Below are 17,687 nucleotides of genomic sequence, written 5' to 3'. Positions count from 1 at the left end.
ACTGAACCCACGACAGGCTAGGTGGGCCCTGTTTTTCAGTCGGTTTGACTTCACCCTCTCGTACTGCCCCAGCTCCAAGAACACCAAACCTGACGCACTGTCCAGGCTGTTCTCTGCCACTAACAGGGAGAGTGAAGTCGGGCCTATCATCCCTGTGTTCCGGATTGTGGCCCCTGTCCGCTAGGGTATTGAGGAGGCCGTCCGACGAGCCCAACGCCAGGACCCCGGTCCTGGGACGGGGCCACCGGGCCTCTTGTACGTCCCACATCAAGCCCGGGCCAAGGTTCTCCAGTGGGGTCACTCTTCCCCTCTCACTGCCCACCCGGGAGCTCGGAGGACCCTGGACTTCCTGAAAAGACGCTTCTGGTGGCCTAACATGGAGAAGGAAGTAAGGTCATTTGTCCTGTCCTGTGAGGTCTGCACCAGAACCAAGAACCCGCGACAGCGTCCCCAGGGTCTCCTGCATCCTCTGACCATTCCCCGGCGTCCCTGGTCCCACGTGGCAGTCGACTTCATCACGGGTCTCCCTGAGTCTCAAGGTAACACTGTCATTTTGGTTTTAGTCGACAGATTCTCGAAGGCCTGCCGCTTCATACCACTGTGCAAACTCCCTTCTGCTCTTGAAACAGCGAAACTTATTTTTAATCATGTCTTCTGAGTCTTTGGTCTCCCACAGGACATCATCTCAGACCGAGGGCCCCAGTTCTCCTCCCGAGTGTGGCACGGGTTCTGCAAGGTCATCGGAGCCACTGCCAGCCTCTCCTCTGGGTTTCACCCACAGTCCAATGGTCAGACGGAGAGGCTCAACCAGGACCTGGAAACCACCCTGCGAGCCCTGGCTATGGATAACCAGACATCGTGGAGCACCTGGCTGCCATGGGCAGAGTACGCCCACAACACCCTGCAGTCATCGGCCACCAAGCTGTCGCCATTCCAGTGCCAATTCGGGTTCCAGCCAACTCTGTTCCCGGACCAGGAGGAGGACGCGGGGGTGCCCTCGGTCAACCAATATATATGTGAGACGGTGTCGCAAGACCTGGAGCAAGGTCAGGAAGACCCTCATCCAGACCTCCAGAACCAACCAGACTCAGGCCAACCGCCATAGAAGACCTGCCCACGCTTTCCGCCCTGGGCAGCGGGTTTGGCTGTCCCCTAAGGACCTTCCGCTGTGGGTGGAGAACCGCAAGCTGGCTTCTCGCTACATTGGCCCCTTCAAGGTGATGCGCAGGGTGAACCTTGTCTCCTACCGGCTCCAGTTGCCCCAGACTCTGAGGATCAACCCCACGTTCCATGTTTCCCTGTTGCGGCCCGTACTGACGTCCATGTATGCCCCTGCCCCTAGGAACCCCCCACCCCCCCGCATCTTCCAGGGTCAGACTGTGTTCACCGTGCATCACCTGCTTGACTCCTGCCGGGTCCGCGGCGGGCTGCAATATCTTGTGGACTGGGAGGGCTATGGTCCTGAGGAGCGCTGCTGGGTTCCCGCTCGGGATGTCTTAGATAAAGAACTGTGTCGGGACTTCCATTCGGCCCATCCGGATCGCCCTGGGAACGTCAGGAGACGCTCCTGGGGGGGGGGGGGGGGGGTCCTGTTAGGACTGGGACTGTTTTGGCCTCTAGAGGCCGCTGTTATTTCCTGTTTTTTGTCTATGTTTGTTTTGGCCTCTAGAGGTCGCCACTGTGTCCTGTGTTTTGGGTTGGTGTTGATTGCCTGTTTTCATTAGTGTCACCTGTTTCCAATTTATTTTGTGTATTTATACCCCCTTAGTTCAGTCCTCTTGTCACGGAGTCTTTGTGCTGTTATGTTTAAGCTCCAGTTACCTCTGTTCCGATTTCCTCGTCCATGTCCTTGTGTTCTTTGTATTTTTGCTTTCTTTTGGACTTTATGGATTTTGTTTTTTGACTTTGTGAATCTTCTGAGCGTTTGGTATTTTTGCCTTTTCTTTTCTAGTTTTTTTTTGGCTTTTGTATTGACTTTGAACTTTTGGATTTAGTTATTTTTTCCCTTAAGATCTTCTGAGCGTTTTGGATTATACTTTTTGGATTTTTTGTAAATATTGTAAATAAACCTTTTGATACTTTTTCTACTTCTGCCTCACGCCTCTGCATTTGAGTCATCCCCCTGGTGGCCTAGTGGGGGTTTGCTGGATTATCACACCAGTGTACCAGGTTCGAATCCCAGCAAAACCCTAACTATATATATATAAAATGTATAATGTCTAATACTAATAATGATAAACTGAACACCTGCCGCATCAACAACAAACTGGTAAGTGAGGAGGAAAGTTCCTTTGCTGACGTCATATAGCTCCTCCTCCTCTTTCGTCTCCTGGGTGCTGCAGCCCCGTCAAATTTGCCCAAATAGCCACGTTTTTTATCATAACTTGTAAAATAGGCGCCTTCGTGAATTAATATATGGATCATCGGGAATTACTTTTTATGTTATAAAACATCGCCAAAGATGTCAAAAACGTGCCATCAGCAATTTAAAAGTCTGTGGTCTGTCAATGTCAAAATAAAGCCTAGTGAAATGAAAAGAGGTCCTTCTTAAACTGTGAAAGTGATTGATTCCTATTCCTTAAGTTCGGGGGTAAAATGTTCCAAATTCTAGGGCCCCGAATATAAAAACTGGTCTGAAAAGTTACAGTATTATCCTTGGGTACATTTAACATAGTTCCCCTGGACTGACCTAATCGCCTAGTAAACCTTCTAGGTGACGTGATCTAGAACTACATCTAGCATGCAGAATGTAATGCTAACCCTTTCAGTTATCTTATAGTTGGATTGTCATAGTGAGGATTTCTAATTGTTTGTAAACAAATCTGGGTAACACAATGGCAAAAAAGAGGAAAAAATGTCAGGAGGGCTCCTTGCATTTTCCTGCTTGAGACCACCACAGCTCCTAGAATCACCTCTGAGTGGGTGGATGAGCCAGAGTTTCCAGGTCAAAACAAAAGCAGCCCAGTGGCCTATTACAACCAGATCAAAAACAAGTATTCAAACAATTCAGTTTCCCTTAACAGTTAATTGAGCAATGTCCCAAAATAGTCTCTTATTTACAGAAGTGCATTTCATTCACAAAAGAAAAAAAGACACCTTATCTCATAATTATGAATTACTATCTACCAGGGGAGGCCTGGCAACAAAAAGCAGACCAGGAATTTGCTGTCAAGCAGCCGCAATTTGATACACCAAGTTTAAGCTGACACAACCTGTTTGTTGATCAACAAAAATTTAAATTTGTATTGTCTGTGTTTTGTCCCTGCAAAGTCTTCCTCAAAACTTCCCCTGTGTGATTCAGGTTCATCTGTTTGATAAAAATGCATATAACTGACATCATTTGGACTCTGACATGAGAATCATATATCGTTGTATTCATTAAATTCATGATGAATAGCCCAACCTTGTGGGGTATTATGTAACATATTTGCTATCCACTCTATTTCTTGTAATGCAACAATAAATAACTTGAATGAAGCAGTCTAACCTGATCATATGAATGGTGTATTGTGCTCTAATTTACTTCAGAGTCACACAATATCATTCAATAGTGCACCTCTATTTGGATCTGTACTGGTTCCAGCTTCCTCCTCCTCCATCCTTTCCCTTTTATGTTCAGAGCCATGTTCACTTGTTGTTTAGATTGTAGAGCAAGTAGGTCTATTTAACAAATAATTTTTTTTTATTATGGGGGCTATCAAATATTATATGCCTTATAGGCTGTAATGCGAAAAATAATTTATGAATAGTCTAGACAAAAATGATCAATTTTACATGTTTATTTTCTCCATTTACACACAGGAAAAATCTCATCTCATTATCTCTAGCTGCTTTATCCTGTTCCACAGGGTCGCAGGCAAGCTGGAGCCTATCCCAGCTGACTATGGGCAAAAGGCAGGGTACACCCTGGACAAGTTGCCAGGTCATCACAGGGCTGACACACAGACACAGACAACCTTTCACACTCACATTCACACCTACGGTCAATTTAGAGTCACCAGTTAACCTAACCTGCATGTCTTTGGGGGAAACTGGAGCACCTGCAGGAAACCCATGCGGACACGAGGAGAACATGCAAACTCCGCACAGAAAGGCCCTCGCCGGCCACGGGGCTCGAACCCGGACCTTCTTGCTGTGAAGCGACAGCGCTAACCACTACACCACCATGCCGCCCCACAGGAAAAATGACTGAGCAATTTTTCCAGACTTAAGTGCTTAAGTCTGTGCTTGAATGTATGTGTGAAAAATAAGGGCTTCTTCTTCTTCTAAAAGTATTTTCCTCAAAAATAGTTAATTTTACTCTATTTTGAGTTTAGAGAGTAAAATTTGGAGTTGGAGTGGGAGCAAAATTACAGAGTAGTACAGAAGAAAAAGAGGCCTTTATTTGTCACATGCACACTCAAGCACAGTGAAATTTGTCCTCTGCATTTAACCCATCTGAAGCAGTGAACACACACACACACACACACACACACACACACACACACACACACACACACACACACAAGTGAGCAATGAGCACTCACACATACCCAGAGCAGTGGGCAGCTATGCTACAGCGCCCGGGAAGCAGTTGAGGGTTAGGTGCCATGCTCAAGGGCACTTCAGCTCAAGGCCGCCCCATGTTAACCTAAGTGCATGTCTTTGAACTGTGGGGGAAACCGGAGCACCCAGAAGAAACCCACGCAGACACGGGGAGAACATGCAAACTCCACACAGAAAGGCCCCCATCGGTCACTGGGCTCGAACCCAGAACCTTTTTGCTGTGAGGTTACAGTGCTAACCAATACACCACCGTGCTGCCCACAGTTTCTCTCAGTAGGGTTGGTTGTGGCTCTAAACTGAGTAAAATAATACAAGAGTTAATATCAAGACACACTGAATAGAGTCAAATACCACCACAAAGCGTAAAATATTAACAGTGAATTGAGGAGAATTGACTCTGGAAAAACAGCTCTATTAAAAGAGTAACTTTTGCTCTTTTTAAAGAGGGACCAAATGTTATCTGGCGTGGAGTAAAATTTACTCAAAATGAAGAAAATTTTACTCCACGCCAGATAACATTTGGTCCCTCTCTATTAAAAGAGTAACTTTTGCTCTTTTTAGAGAGGGACCAAATGTTATCTGGCGTGGAGTAAAATTTTCTTCATTTTTGAGTAAATTTTACTCAGGCAAATTTCCTATGCAGTCAAAGTTGATGACCAATTTTAAACACTTCAGAGAAATTTGGCATAAACAGCTCTAAACGTTTGTGCACTGAGTCATACTAGTTAAACCTTGGAAATGACCCAACCTGCAGCAGGACTCGAGCATTGAAACCCCAAGGTGAACAAAATCATTTTGGTCTTTAGTTCGTTTAGCTAGTTCACAGCACATATCATGTAAACATGATAAAGCACCTGCTCCCTGCTCAATCTTAACCCTCATCCTACCAAGTGGGGTCCATCTGGACCCCGCACCTATATGTTTGTTTGCCATTTTAAAAATATGTGACATACTGCCTCACCGTTTTATGAATTTGTCGGAATTTATGTCTTAATTAAAATACTAAAGCACCGGAAGATCAGCTTTTTGCATTGTGAAGGTATAATTAATTTGTTACTGGGGTCCAACCGGACCCCAGAGTAAAGTTTATCTGTCTTTCATTTTATAATTGAATAGCACACTGAAAGTTAACTTCTTTTATTTCTTTTATGTTCCATAATGAAACTACCAAGGCATTCCTTCTTGGGGTCCGTGTGGACCCCACTGCTGCAATAAGCACAGGCTGCAAAACAAAAGCCCTAAATAATTTTACAATTACTTTTTTGTTTTAAATTCTGTAAGAAAAGACCTAAGTTGTAATCCAGAATGTTTTACAGCTGCATGAGCTGCAAAAATCATGTATATAATGCCAATTTTTTTTGTGGCGCTATAATTTGCTACATGTATGCTAGTTATTGCAATATTATTGCAATGTTATTGCATTATAATACATCATTGATATTCAGCCATAGTGGATTTTGTTCTTCAATAAAGTTATGTCTGTTTGCTGCATTGAATTGGTTCTTACTGCATTGATTTCAAGGTATTCCCTCCTGGGGTCCATATGGACCCCGCCTGGTAGTTTGTGTATGTAAAATTGGCTGGTAGGATGAAGGTTAAGTGTGTTCTTTATGCCTTGGGCCCTTTAGTGTATTGCTGTTATTAATACAAGATGTTCTGAACAAAACTTATCTGGTGATTTTGTCTTTATAAGCTTTAATTTTAAAGAAAAGTATTGGGGCCCAAACGGACCCCACATGGTAAGATTAAGGTGTAAAATAGCATGGTAGGATGAAGGTTAAATAAATCTGTTGTTTTATCATACTATGTGGAGTCAGTCAGCCAACCCTTTTTCTTTTCTTGTCTTTCTTTCTTTTTGCACACCTTCTCTGCACCCCCGGCCATGGGCATTCATTCTCTTTCTATCTATGTTTTGGCAACAAGTGCTAGATATTTTCAGTTGTGATAGCAACTACTTTCTGCTCTTACGGATTGCAGCAGCCGTGTTGCCGCAGCTAAGATGACCTACTGAATATCTGTATGTAGGCTATATGCCGAGGTTGGGGGAAAAAGACTAGCCCTCACAAGAATGGCTCACAGAGAAAATTCCTGGACTTCCTTTTGGCTAATCCGCTCCTGCTAATTTATGATATATTTTCTCATAATTATGAGATCCTGATCTTGTAATTACAATAACTTCTCTTGTAATTACAAGATAGTTACTCATAATTATGAGATAAAGTGTCTATTTTTTTCTTTTGTGAATGAATTGCACGTTGTATACTGTTCTTAACTATTAGGCAACAACAGGCATACCTAACAACCTGTGATTTCTCTGTCTTGAGTTACATGTCAATCCTGAGGTGCCAGTGATGCTGTCCTCTTCTGCTCTTTGGACCCACCTGATCCATCCTGATGCTCTACTTCTGGCTGGAGTTCTCATCACATCACTCCTGTGGAGGATGGCCCCTATGCACAGCCAAAAGATACACTTAGAAGATGGTTCTGGACACTTACAGTTTTGCTATGATGGTTTAGGACTACAATTACCATGATAACTTTAGGACTGCAGTTGTTATGACCCATCAGTGAAGAAGAAGCAGCCTTTATTTTGGCACATGTACTAGAGCACAGCTCCTCCTCTGCATTTAACCTGGTTAAACACCCAGGTGCCTTGCTCATTCAGCCATGAACACAAAGGCTGTTCATTCATTCATGTTCGTTTTTCCTGCCAGTCCAGAGAATCAAACTGGCAACCCTTTGGGCCCAAGGCTGCTTCTCCAACCTTTAGGCTGCCCCCAGTTAAAAACTTCAACAAAATAGGCTTCATGCTAAAACTATAATGAATTTCCTGGTTACACAATTGTATTTTGTGACTATATAGGACACAGTTATAGAAGCAAGTTATTTATAATCATGCTATCTGTTATCAGACTGTGAGTTGGCCTAGTGGTTAGCGTGTCTGACTCTCGACCAGGAGATCATGAGTTCTACTCGTGGTAGGATCATACCAAAGACCATCATAAAAACGGTACCTACTACCTATTGCAAGGCACGCTGCAATACAAATGTGAATGGGGAAATCAAACTCTTGTGGTTACCAGAAGACTATCCCCTAGCTGTATAGGCGAGAGGCCAGAGTGCTATCGAAACAGAGATTGGCACTGCACCCATATACCTTAAAGCAGGGGTGTTCAAATTGATCCATAAAGGGCCGTGTGGCTGCAGGTTTTCATTCCAGCCATGCAGCAGCACCCTGATTTGGCTTATTCAATCAACTGACACACCCACCCTTTAATCAAGGGTGGGTGTGGCTGCAAGTATTTGACTGTGTGAAGACAGTTCAGTTGATTGAATGAGCCAAGTCAGGTGTGCTGCTGCATGGCTGGAATGAAAACCTGCAGCCACACGGCCCTTTATGGATCAATTTGAACACCCCTGCCTTAAAGAGTTGGTTAGTACTGGGACAAGAGACTGCCTGGGAAGATCAGATTCTGGCATGAGAGGGACTTTGACTATCTGTTATCACCCAAGTGAGGATGGGTTCCCTTTTGAGTCAAAGTTTCTTCCTTGTGTCATCTCAGGGAGTTTTTCCTTGCCACTGTCACCTCAGGCTGCTCATTATGGATAAATACATTTTTTAGGAATAAAGTTAGCTCATATGTTTAAAGTCTAATTTTCTGTAAATTTGCATTGCAACAATGTCTGTTGTTAAACACACTATATAAATAAATTGACTTGACTTCTGTAAATACACTCACTGTCCACTTTAATAGGAACTTGTTCTTGATTCTAAGATTCCTGTTCTTGGCTGGCAGGAGCGGAACCCAATGTGGTCTTCTGCTGTTGCATGCTGAGCTGCTTTTCTGCTCACCACGGTTGTAAAGAGTAATTTTATGAGTTACTATAGCCTTCCTGGCAGCTCAAATCAATATGACCATTTCCCTCTGACCTCTCTTATCAACAAGGCGTTTCCACCCACAGAACTGTCGCTCACGCAATGTTTTTTTTGTTTTTCACACCATTCTGTGTAAACTATGTGTGAAAACCCCAGGAGATCAGCAGTTTCTGAAATACTCAAATCAGTCCATCTGGTACCAACACCCGTGCCACAGTGAACGTCACAGAGATCACAATTTTTCCCATTCTGATGTTTGAAGTGAACATTAACTGAAGCTCTTGATTTGTATCTGCATGATTTTATGCATTGTGCTGCTGTCAAGGGATCAGCTGATTAGAGAACTGCATCAAACAGCAGGTGGTTGGGTGTATCTAATAAAGTGGACGGTGAGTGTATTTTGTATTTGAACAACTTATTAAATATATGAAAACTGTTTAATAAACTTTTATGTTTCCTCCCAATCTTTTCCATGGTTTCTTGTCAAAGAGAGCTTTTCCTTTTCTCTTAAGAAAAACTCTGAACAATTCACTGGAAGAGGAAGTCTGAGTAATCTGCCCACTCCTGTTTCTAATTAAATCAATACATGAGTTAGCAGTTTAAACCACAACAACCCTAAAGGATAAAACATTTATTGGATATGAATGACTACGGTAAACTTTAGGTCCATGTGAGCTTCATATCTGACTGTCCCGGTGGAAAGATAAACACAATCACACCGCTGAAATAACGTGCAATTTTCTCATAATATCTGACTTTTATATTGCGACTTTTCCCCTTGCAGTGGTAGTGGCGGGGGGGGACCTCCCCCCCAAAAAAAAAAATTATGTTGGGGGGGCTGCCCCAAGTTACGATTGGAGCCCTTTGACTATTTACAAGGAAGAAAAGGAGAGAGCAGTGTAAATAAACAGCACCCATTCCCACCAAAACCAATGCAAATTAGCCTGGCCCTGACGTCACCGATTGCCTCCGCTTTCCAGGATTTTCCTTATTTGGCTTACACAGAACTGCAAAACTCATCACTTTTAGTAGACAAGCTGATTTATGAATATTCTGTGGACTAATTAACCTGTTGCTGTGGCAACTGTCTAGACATATCTGGTCTCTTTGGGTACTCGCGCCAAAGCAGGGACCCTGTGACAGCAAGGCTATGACAGTGTTGCTACATTTGTATCTGACTGATAACTCGTGTCCTGTCCGGATGGCTAGATAGCGTTCACGAGGCGTACAAGCAGTTTTGGGCACCCAAAAACTTGATGCTGCTCTAGATCTACATGAATTCACTTGCTGCCTTGACCACTCACTGAAAATCAGTATGAAGAGGAATTTCAGACAAATATCCATTGCAAACTTTTCGGGCTCAACAAAGGCACCCAAGTTGCTTGATGATAACGAGGTAAGTTTTCAGTATAAATTTTTTTAACATCCCAAGTCAAATTTCGCAAACCAAGAAATGAATGATTGTTCACTCGCACTGAAGACTAAAGGAAAGACAGTTATTCGTGCTCTTGCTTTATACCACGTAGCTGAGCAGGTATATAAATATATTAGCTCTTTAATTCAACAGGGACAATTGAGGACAAAATTTCTCTCATTTTGTTTTTGTGTGTGTGGGGGGGAGTGGATCCATGAGAAAACTAAGGGAATGTAGTTTTTCCAATTTACCGATACAGCCCCATATGTCATTCATACATGCATCAATACACAAATATCACACAGTTTTGATTTGAAAAATATGCAACAATTGTATCATTGGTTCTGTTTCATATAGAAAAAAATACATGGACAAAATGTACTCTAATAGAGACATTAAACTTAGCTTTACTCCACCAAAATTTGCCTCTCAAAATGTGGGAAATAGCGTTTTAGAGGGTTAAAAATTCCAAAATTTCACGGGGGGGGGGGATGCCCGCGGACCCCCCAAGACTTAGCTCGCCACCACTGCCTCGATATATAAATCCGTTTTCTTCCCAAGATTTAATTTTATTTTGAAATCAATGGCCCTGAAACACAGTCATATAAAGGCACTGAATTTGACTGCTGTATTGAACTTGACCACACAAATGTAGCCTGGTGTTAGCTGATTTAGACTTTGTTCCGGGCGGTATGGTGGTGTAGTGGTTAGCACTGTCGGCTCACAGAGACAAACCCAGGACAAGAAGGTCCTGGGTTCAAGCCCAGTGCCAGTGAGGGTCTTTCTGTGCAGAGTTTGCATGTTCTCCGGGTGCTCTGGTTTCCCTGACAGTCCAAAGACATGCAGGTTAGGTTAACTGGTGACTCTAAATTGACCGTACACTACCGTTCAAAAGTTTGGGGTCACCCAGACAATTTTGTGTTTTTCATGAAAAGTCACACTTTTATTTACCACCATAAGTTGTAAAATCAATAGAAAATATAGTCAAGACATTTTTCTGGCCATTTTGGGCATTTAATCGACCCCACAAATGTGATGCTCCAGAAACTCAATCTGCTCAAAGGAAGGTCAGTTTTATAGCTTCTCTAAAGAGCTCAACTGTTTTCAGCTGTGCTAACATGATTGTACAAGGGTTTTCTAATCATCCATTAGCCTTCTGAGGCAATGAGCAAACACATTGTACCATTAGAACACTGGAGTGAGAGTTGCTGGAAATGGGCCTCTATACACCTATGGAGATATTGCACCAAAAACCAAGAACAGTGCTTTTCTTTCAAAAATAAGAATTTCAAAGTGACCCCAAACTTTTGAACGGTAGTGTACAGTAGGTGTGAGTGTTTGTCTCTGTGTGTCAGCCCTGGATGGCCTGGCGACTTGTCCAGGGTGTATCCCGCCTCTCACCCATAGTCAGCTGGGATAGGCTAGAACAGGATAAGCGGCTACAGATAATGGATGGATGGATGGATGGACTTTGTTCCAGATCGAATTCGAAAAATTACCTTTTTTTCCTGAATTATTTCAGCACTAAAATGATCACGTGGTATAACCCACGAATTTCCTCAATATGAATCAGCAGCAGTTCCAGTGTCGCGCGCTATTGAGCTCGAGCGCATCAGTTCAGATTCGCGCCAAAAACGTCACGTGTGTGCGCGAGACTCGGCGGTTGAGGTGCAGGTGGCTAACTGGAGCAGCTCCTCACACTGACCGGCGCGGCTCACTCTCCGGGATCACAGCAGCACAACTTAGAATTACTACAGAGTTGTCTGTTGTTGTTGTTGTTTTTTTTAAAATATATATATATTGTACTGTATAACCATTAAACATAAAAACGGATCCATGGAGCTGTTTTCCATCACCGTGAAAGGTCAGTACCGACCCCAGAACGGTAATATTTAGCATGTTTCCTGCTAGACCATGATGCAACACTTCTCTGAACATCTAAAAATATCTGAATTTCACGTCTTACCTGCTGAAAAGTGTTCATTTTAAGACCACAGGGTACACTTACAGTCACACTTGCTTGACACTTGAGACACACACACAGTCTTATGCTTCAGAAATAGAGTAGAGTGGGGGAAAAAGCCCCCCTTAAGGAAAATTCAGTTTTTCTCCAAGTTGAAATTAACCATGTGTTTAGTTTTAATCATAGTTTTTGACAACAGTGACATGAACAATAATGCCACCTAAAGTTTGCCTAAAGTTAATACTTAATTTTTTTTTTTTAACAAAAACAAACATTGTGCCAAGGGGGCCTTTTACCCCCCCAGTGGGGTAAAAGGCCCCCTGAGGTGGGGCAATAGGCCCCCTCACTCAAAAAAAGCTGTTTGGATAGCAAAAGTGTTTACTTAAGCCTATAATGTGAAAGAAACAAGAAAATATCCCTGAATTAATAAATAGATGCATTATTTTATTATATTTCGCATTTTATTTTCAATATAATTTTGTGTGGATTGAACATGAATTAACAAAGAACAAGTGCATCAATAAATAATGCTAATTGAATCAATGAATTCATTACATTAACATATTTTAAATACAGTAATTATAATAAAAGGAAATGATGCCCCCTGGGGGCCATTTACCCCGCTATTAAGGGGGCGTTTTACCCCACAGACTACACTTTTACAAAAAAGGGTATTACTTTCAAAATGTGATTCAACTTTTTATACCTAATGTATTTTTTTTAACGTACTGACTTGTCTACTCATACCGCATACACAGCTGTGATATCTGACGAAATAGCAGCTATCTAAATACAGTTTTACTGATATCTGAAAATTATATCACTTACCATGAAATTTGATTTCTCTCCGCTGCGTTGCTGATATGCGATCCACAGTGGATATTTGTATATCCCCGTTGTCAAGCCAGTCCATAGCAACAATAGAAATGTAACTTTGCGCCATCTGGTAGTTATTTTGGGTAAAACAGGCTGGGGGCGTATTACCCCACTCTACTCTAATCACTAAAGCATAAACGCAGCACCATGGCCTCACTTTTCGTTTATAAATGCCTTGAGACCTCAAGAATGGCACAGGAATAGTTTTAAGTATTAACAATAAATCTAAAATAGTAATTTTTACGATTAAACGTGATTCATATCGGTAGCGGTCTGAGTGAATGACCTTGACATCTGTGACGTCACAGCAGGAAGTCTATCTGTCTCACCGCCATTTCCGCTATACTAAAACACAGAGCTGACTGCAACTCCGATGCTCCATTTTGAGCTAATTTATCGCCATGCCACGTAGATGTGTTGATGGCGGTGCAGCAACACAACAGAAGGTGGCTTTACGTTGCATTTGTGGCCCAAGAATGTTCAAACTGCAAAGATTTGGACGCATTTTGTGAGAAGTTCACGGGCACATTGGGCGCCTATGAAGTGGTCTCTCCTCCGCTCTGCTCTGCACATTTTACTGATAGTCATGAAAGTGTTCCGGATTTTTAGATTTTCCGCTGGATTTTTTCCGCTAATGACCTGGAAATCCGGATATTTGACAAAACTCTTGAAAATCTCCGGTTTTCCGAATGGAGAAATTTATTTTTCTGATTTTTCGTGTTCCTAGACGCAGCATATTGAATACTTTGCATCGTCCTTGCATGGGCGCAGTCCTTAAATAGCCCAAACATAGTTCATTGATTAAAGACAGGTGTTCTTTGTTAACGGCACGCGTGCCGGAGCTCGTTAGGCGCGCGCGCCAAGGTGCGTCTTCAGGTGCACATGCTAAGGCGCACAGGACTGACACCATTCTGCACAAGCGCAACACAATTGCACTAGAAAGCATGTTCAAGCTGCCAGTGTAGCTGCAATCCTTTTAGTTGCGAATTATGAGTATTTTCTCTTGTGTTAATAATTCGCCATGTCAAAACAAGCAAAACTTTCCTCCTTCTTTCGACGTGAAGAGAGGTAAGCAATTTATTATATATATATATATATATATATATATATATATATATATATATATTTTCCCCCATCAAAGTTGCATTTTGTGGCTTCGAAGCTAAGTTTTAGTGCCATTTCTAGAACACAACATCAAGAAAATGTGGAAGAAACAGCAATAATGGAAGAGCCGGTTTCTAAGCTGCCTAAAACTAGCAATGGTAATTATTTTTTGTTACATAATGTACTCAGGCTGCCAGTCAGTGTATGACACACACACACCCTACTCCCCTGATTTATATGAGAAATTTGGTATTCATTGGCAGGGCTCGAAATTCGCGGTGGTCTGGTCGCCCGAAGCGACTTAATTTGTCATTTGGCAGGTAATTCCTGTCACTAGGCAGCCCGGCTGGCTAGTTGAAAATAAAAAATATATATGAAGCGAAGATTCAGACTAGGGCTGTGCGATATATCGAATATACTCAATATATCTCCGAAAATTCTGTGTGAGATACATATAATTATTATATCGTAACTATGGAGTATTTTATGGTCATCTGCCGACTTGCGTTTGTTTCGTGTTTGTTGCGTTTGTTTAAAACCTTTTCTGGTGGTTTTCTCCCTGTCTCTCAGGCAGTAATGTGAGAGGCTGCCTAAAGGCCAATTTATGCTGACAACCCAGTCCTCGCAGACGGTGTCGCAGATAGCGTCTGCGTAGCCCCCCCACCTTCGCAGACGCTCTGCGCGCACCTCCCAAAAATGGTGACCACCGCAGAAGCCTCGCAGACAGCGTCGCAGACAAGAGGGCTCTGATTGGTCCACTCCACATCTGCTGTACACGCACTTCCGCTTCCCTACTTTCCCGGTTTGTTTTGTTTTCACGACCGGCATTTTTAAAAACACGAGCGAAGATGGAGCAGCACGAAGAGCGGTTGATTGAGGAAGTGAGGAAGTACGTACATCTATACGACTCCAGTTCTAGTCATTATAAAAAAAAAAAGTTCTAGTCATTATAAGTAACCGGAGGATAAACACTCCACTAACCACACCCACCAACTACTCCTAGCGACTTCGTGCCCCCTTGCGTTGTGGAGGTGAATAACATCGCGCACGCCTATTACTCCCCGCTCAACGATAAATTACAACTGTCTGCGAAAAGCTATCTGCGAAAGCCTTGTCGCAAGAGCATGCAGAGGCCTTAAGGGTAAAAAAAACCAATAACGTCACGCACTCGCCAACCAATCCCAGGCGACATCTACAACCCCGATTCCAAAAAAGTTGGGACAAAGTACAAATTGTAAATAAAAATGGAATGCAATGATGTGGAAGTTTCAAAATTCCATATTTTATTCAGAATAGAACATAGATGACATATCAAATGTTTAAACTGAGAAAATGTTTCATTTAAAGAGAAAAATTAGGTGATTTTAAATTTCATGACAACAACACATCTCAAAAAAGTTGGGACAAGGCCATGTTTCCCACTGTGAGACATCCCCTTTTCTCTTTACAACAGTCTGTAAACGTCTGGGGACTGAGGAGACAAGTTGCTCAAGTTTAGGGATAGGAATGTTAACCCATTCTTGTCTAATGTAGGATTCTAGTTGCTCAACTGTCTTAGGTCTTTTTTGTCGTATCTTCCGTTTTATGATGCGCCAAATGTTTTCTATGGGTGAAAGATCTGGACTGCAGGCAGGCCAGTTCAGTACCCGGACCCTTCTTCTACGCAGCCATGATGCTGTAATTGATGCAGTATGTGGTTTGGCATTGTCATGTTGGAAAATGCAAGGTCTTCCCTGAAAGAGACGTCGTCTGGATGGGAGCATATGTTGCTCTAGAACCTGGATATACCTTTCAGCATTGATGGTGTCTTTCCAGATGTGTAAGCTGCCCATGCCACATGCACTAATGCAACCCCATACCATCAGAGATGCAGGCTTCTGAACTGAACGCTGAAAACAACTTGGGTCGTCCTTCTCCTCTTTAGTCCGAATGACACGGCGTCCCTGATTTCCATAAAGAACTTCAAATTTTGATTCGTCTGACCACAGAACAGTTTTCCACTTTGCCACAGTCCATTTTAAATGAGCCTTGGCCCAGAGAAGACGTCTGCGTTTCTGGATCATGTTTAGATACGGCTTCTTCTTTGAACTATAGAGTTTTAGCTGGCAACGGCGGATGGCACGGTGAATTGTGTTCACAGATAATGTTCTCTGGAAATATTCCTGAGCCCATTTTGTGATTTCCAATACAGAAGCATGCCTGTATGTGACGCAGTGGCGTCTAAGGGCCCAAAGATCATGGGCACCCAGTGTGGTTTTCCAGCCTTGACCCTTACGCACAGAGATTCTTCCAGATTCTCTGAATCTTTTGATGATATTATGCACTGTAGATGGTGATATGTTCAAACTCTTTGCAATTTTACACTGTCGAACTTCTTTCTGATATTGCTCCACTATTTGTCGGTGCAGAATTAGGGGGATTGGGGATCCTCTTCCCATCTTTACTTCTGAGAGCCGCTGCCACTCCAAGATGCTCTTTTTATACGCAGTCATGTTAATGACCTATTGCCAATTGACCTAATGAGTTGCAATTTGGTCCTCCAGCTGTTCCTTTTTTGTACCTTTAACTTTTCCAGCCTCTTATTGCCCCTGTCCCAACTTTTTGAGATGTGTTGCTGTCATGAAATTTCAAATGAGCCAATATTTGGCATGAAATTTCAAAACGTCTCACTTTCGACATTTGATATGTTGTCTATGTTCTATTGTGAATACAATATCAGTTTTTGAGATTTGTAAATTATTGCATTCCGTTTTTATTTACAATTTGTACTTTGTCCCAACTTTTTTGGAATCGGGGATGTAGGTGCTGAAAGGAAGCACTTTCGGGAACTTGCGGGAAGATTTTCTAGTTTTGGTTTACAGCGCTGACTCAGTTCGTGCAATCGCTGGTGTTGCATAGGCTACCGTGTAAGCTCTGTCAATTTCAGCGACAAATTAAAAATGGAAGTGGACGAATTGGTTCCTAAAAGAACTAGTAAGGGGTCAGTCATCTGGCATTTTTTTGGATATCGCGAGGAGGGTGTGGAACAGCAAATGCCAATTTTCTAAAGTGTGCAAAAAAAACAGTATCAAAATACTCGGGTCTTGAAATAAATGCACATTAGTCATGAACAATGGTAACTACTATCTTTTGTGTTATTTTTGACAAAGTAAAATTCATACATATATATAGACATAATGAACTTCCACTACATATAAAATTCATACATGAACAAATTTTGGCGAGTTGATTTTCTGTTTGGCTAGTTACTTTGGAAGGTAACTATTCCGGTTGGCTGGTGAAAAATATATATGAATTTTGAGCCCTGATTGGTGTGTTTAAATTTACAGACAGTACAAACTAATGTAAACAATTGGCTTCAACTCGCATAAATATGAATTGGAAATTTTTAGTTCACGTTAGCTTATGCAAATGCACAACTCTACTAAAAGATTGATAAACGAGGCTCAATGTCCCCAACATTGAAACCTGAAAGCTTTAGAAACTCTAACAGACCTTTACTTTTTAACAGTACTGTTTTGGGATTTTGCTGAGTTTACCTTCAACTGTCTGATTTTTTTTCAAAGTAATTAACTGTGTAGCCAGGAAAATCACCGCGTTTTCTAAATGCACTCCTGAAAATTACTCATTAACCAGGGGAATTAAATTTGATATTTTTGACATGTTAATCATTAATGTACATGAAAGAAAAAGGCTTAAAAGTTATAACTTGTTTTAGTGAAAATAAGTACTAAAATGCACTAGAATGCAGGGTTTTGCATGTTATGTTATTAAAATATTTTCGGGGGATGTTCCCGCCCCCCCGTTGCCCCGGCCCCCATTTCAGGACTTTTTCCTTTGCTCCACTTTCATTTCTATACTGAAGACTCGTACAAGACCTCTGATATGTTGAGGAGTGTTGGCTATAA

The 17,687-nt window shown here is 42.2% G+C and overlaps 1 protein-coding gene across 1 annotated transcript in view; it reads left to right on the top strand.

Moving 5' to 3' along the window:
* Positions 1-9,875: 9,875 nt before the first annotated feature.
* Positions 9,876-17,687, top strand: part of tex11 (testis expressed 11) — a 55,147-nt gene continuing 47,335 nt past the window's right edge. Inside the window, exon 1 of the mRNA XM_060926722.1 lies at positions 9,876-9,956. Within this exon, the coding sequence (XP_060782705.1) occupies positions 9,876-9,956 (81 nt within the window). The remainder of the gene's footprint in view (positions 9,957-17,687) is intronic.

Source organism: Neoarius graeffei, chromosome 8 (genome assembly GCF_027579695.1).
Source record: "Neoarius graeffei isolate fNeoGra1 chromosome 8, fNeoGra1.pri, whole genome shotgun sequence".
NCBI lineage: Eukaryota > Metazoa > Chordata > Actinopteri > Siluriformes > Ariidae > Neoarius > Neoarius graeffei.
This window is presented reverse-complemented; position numbering and strand designations above follow the sequence as displayed.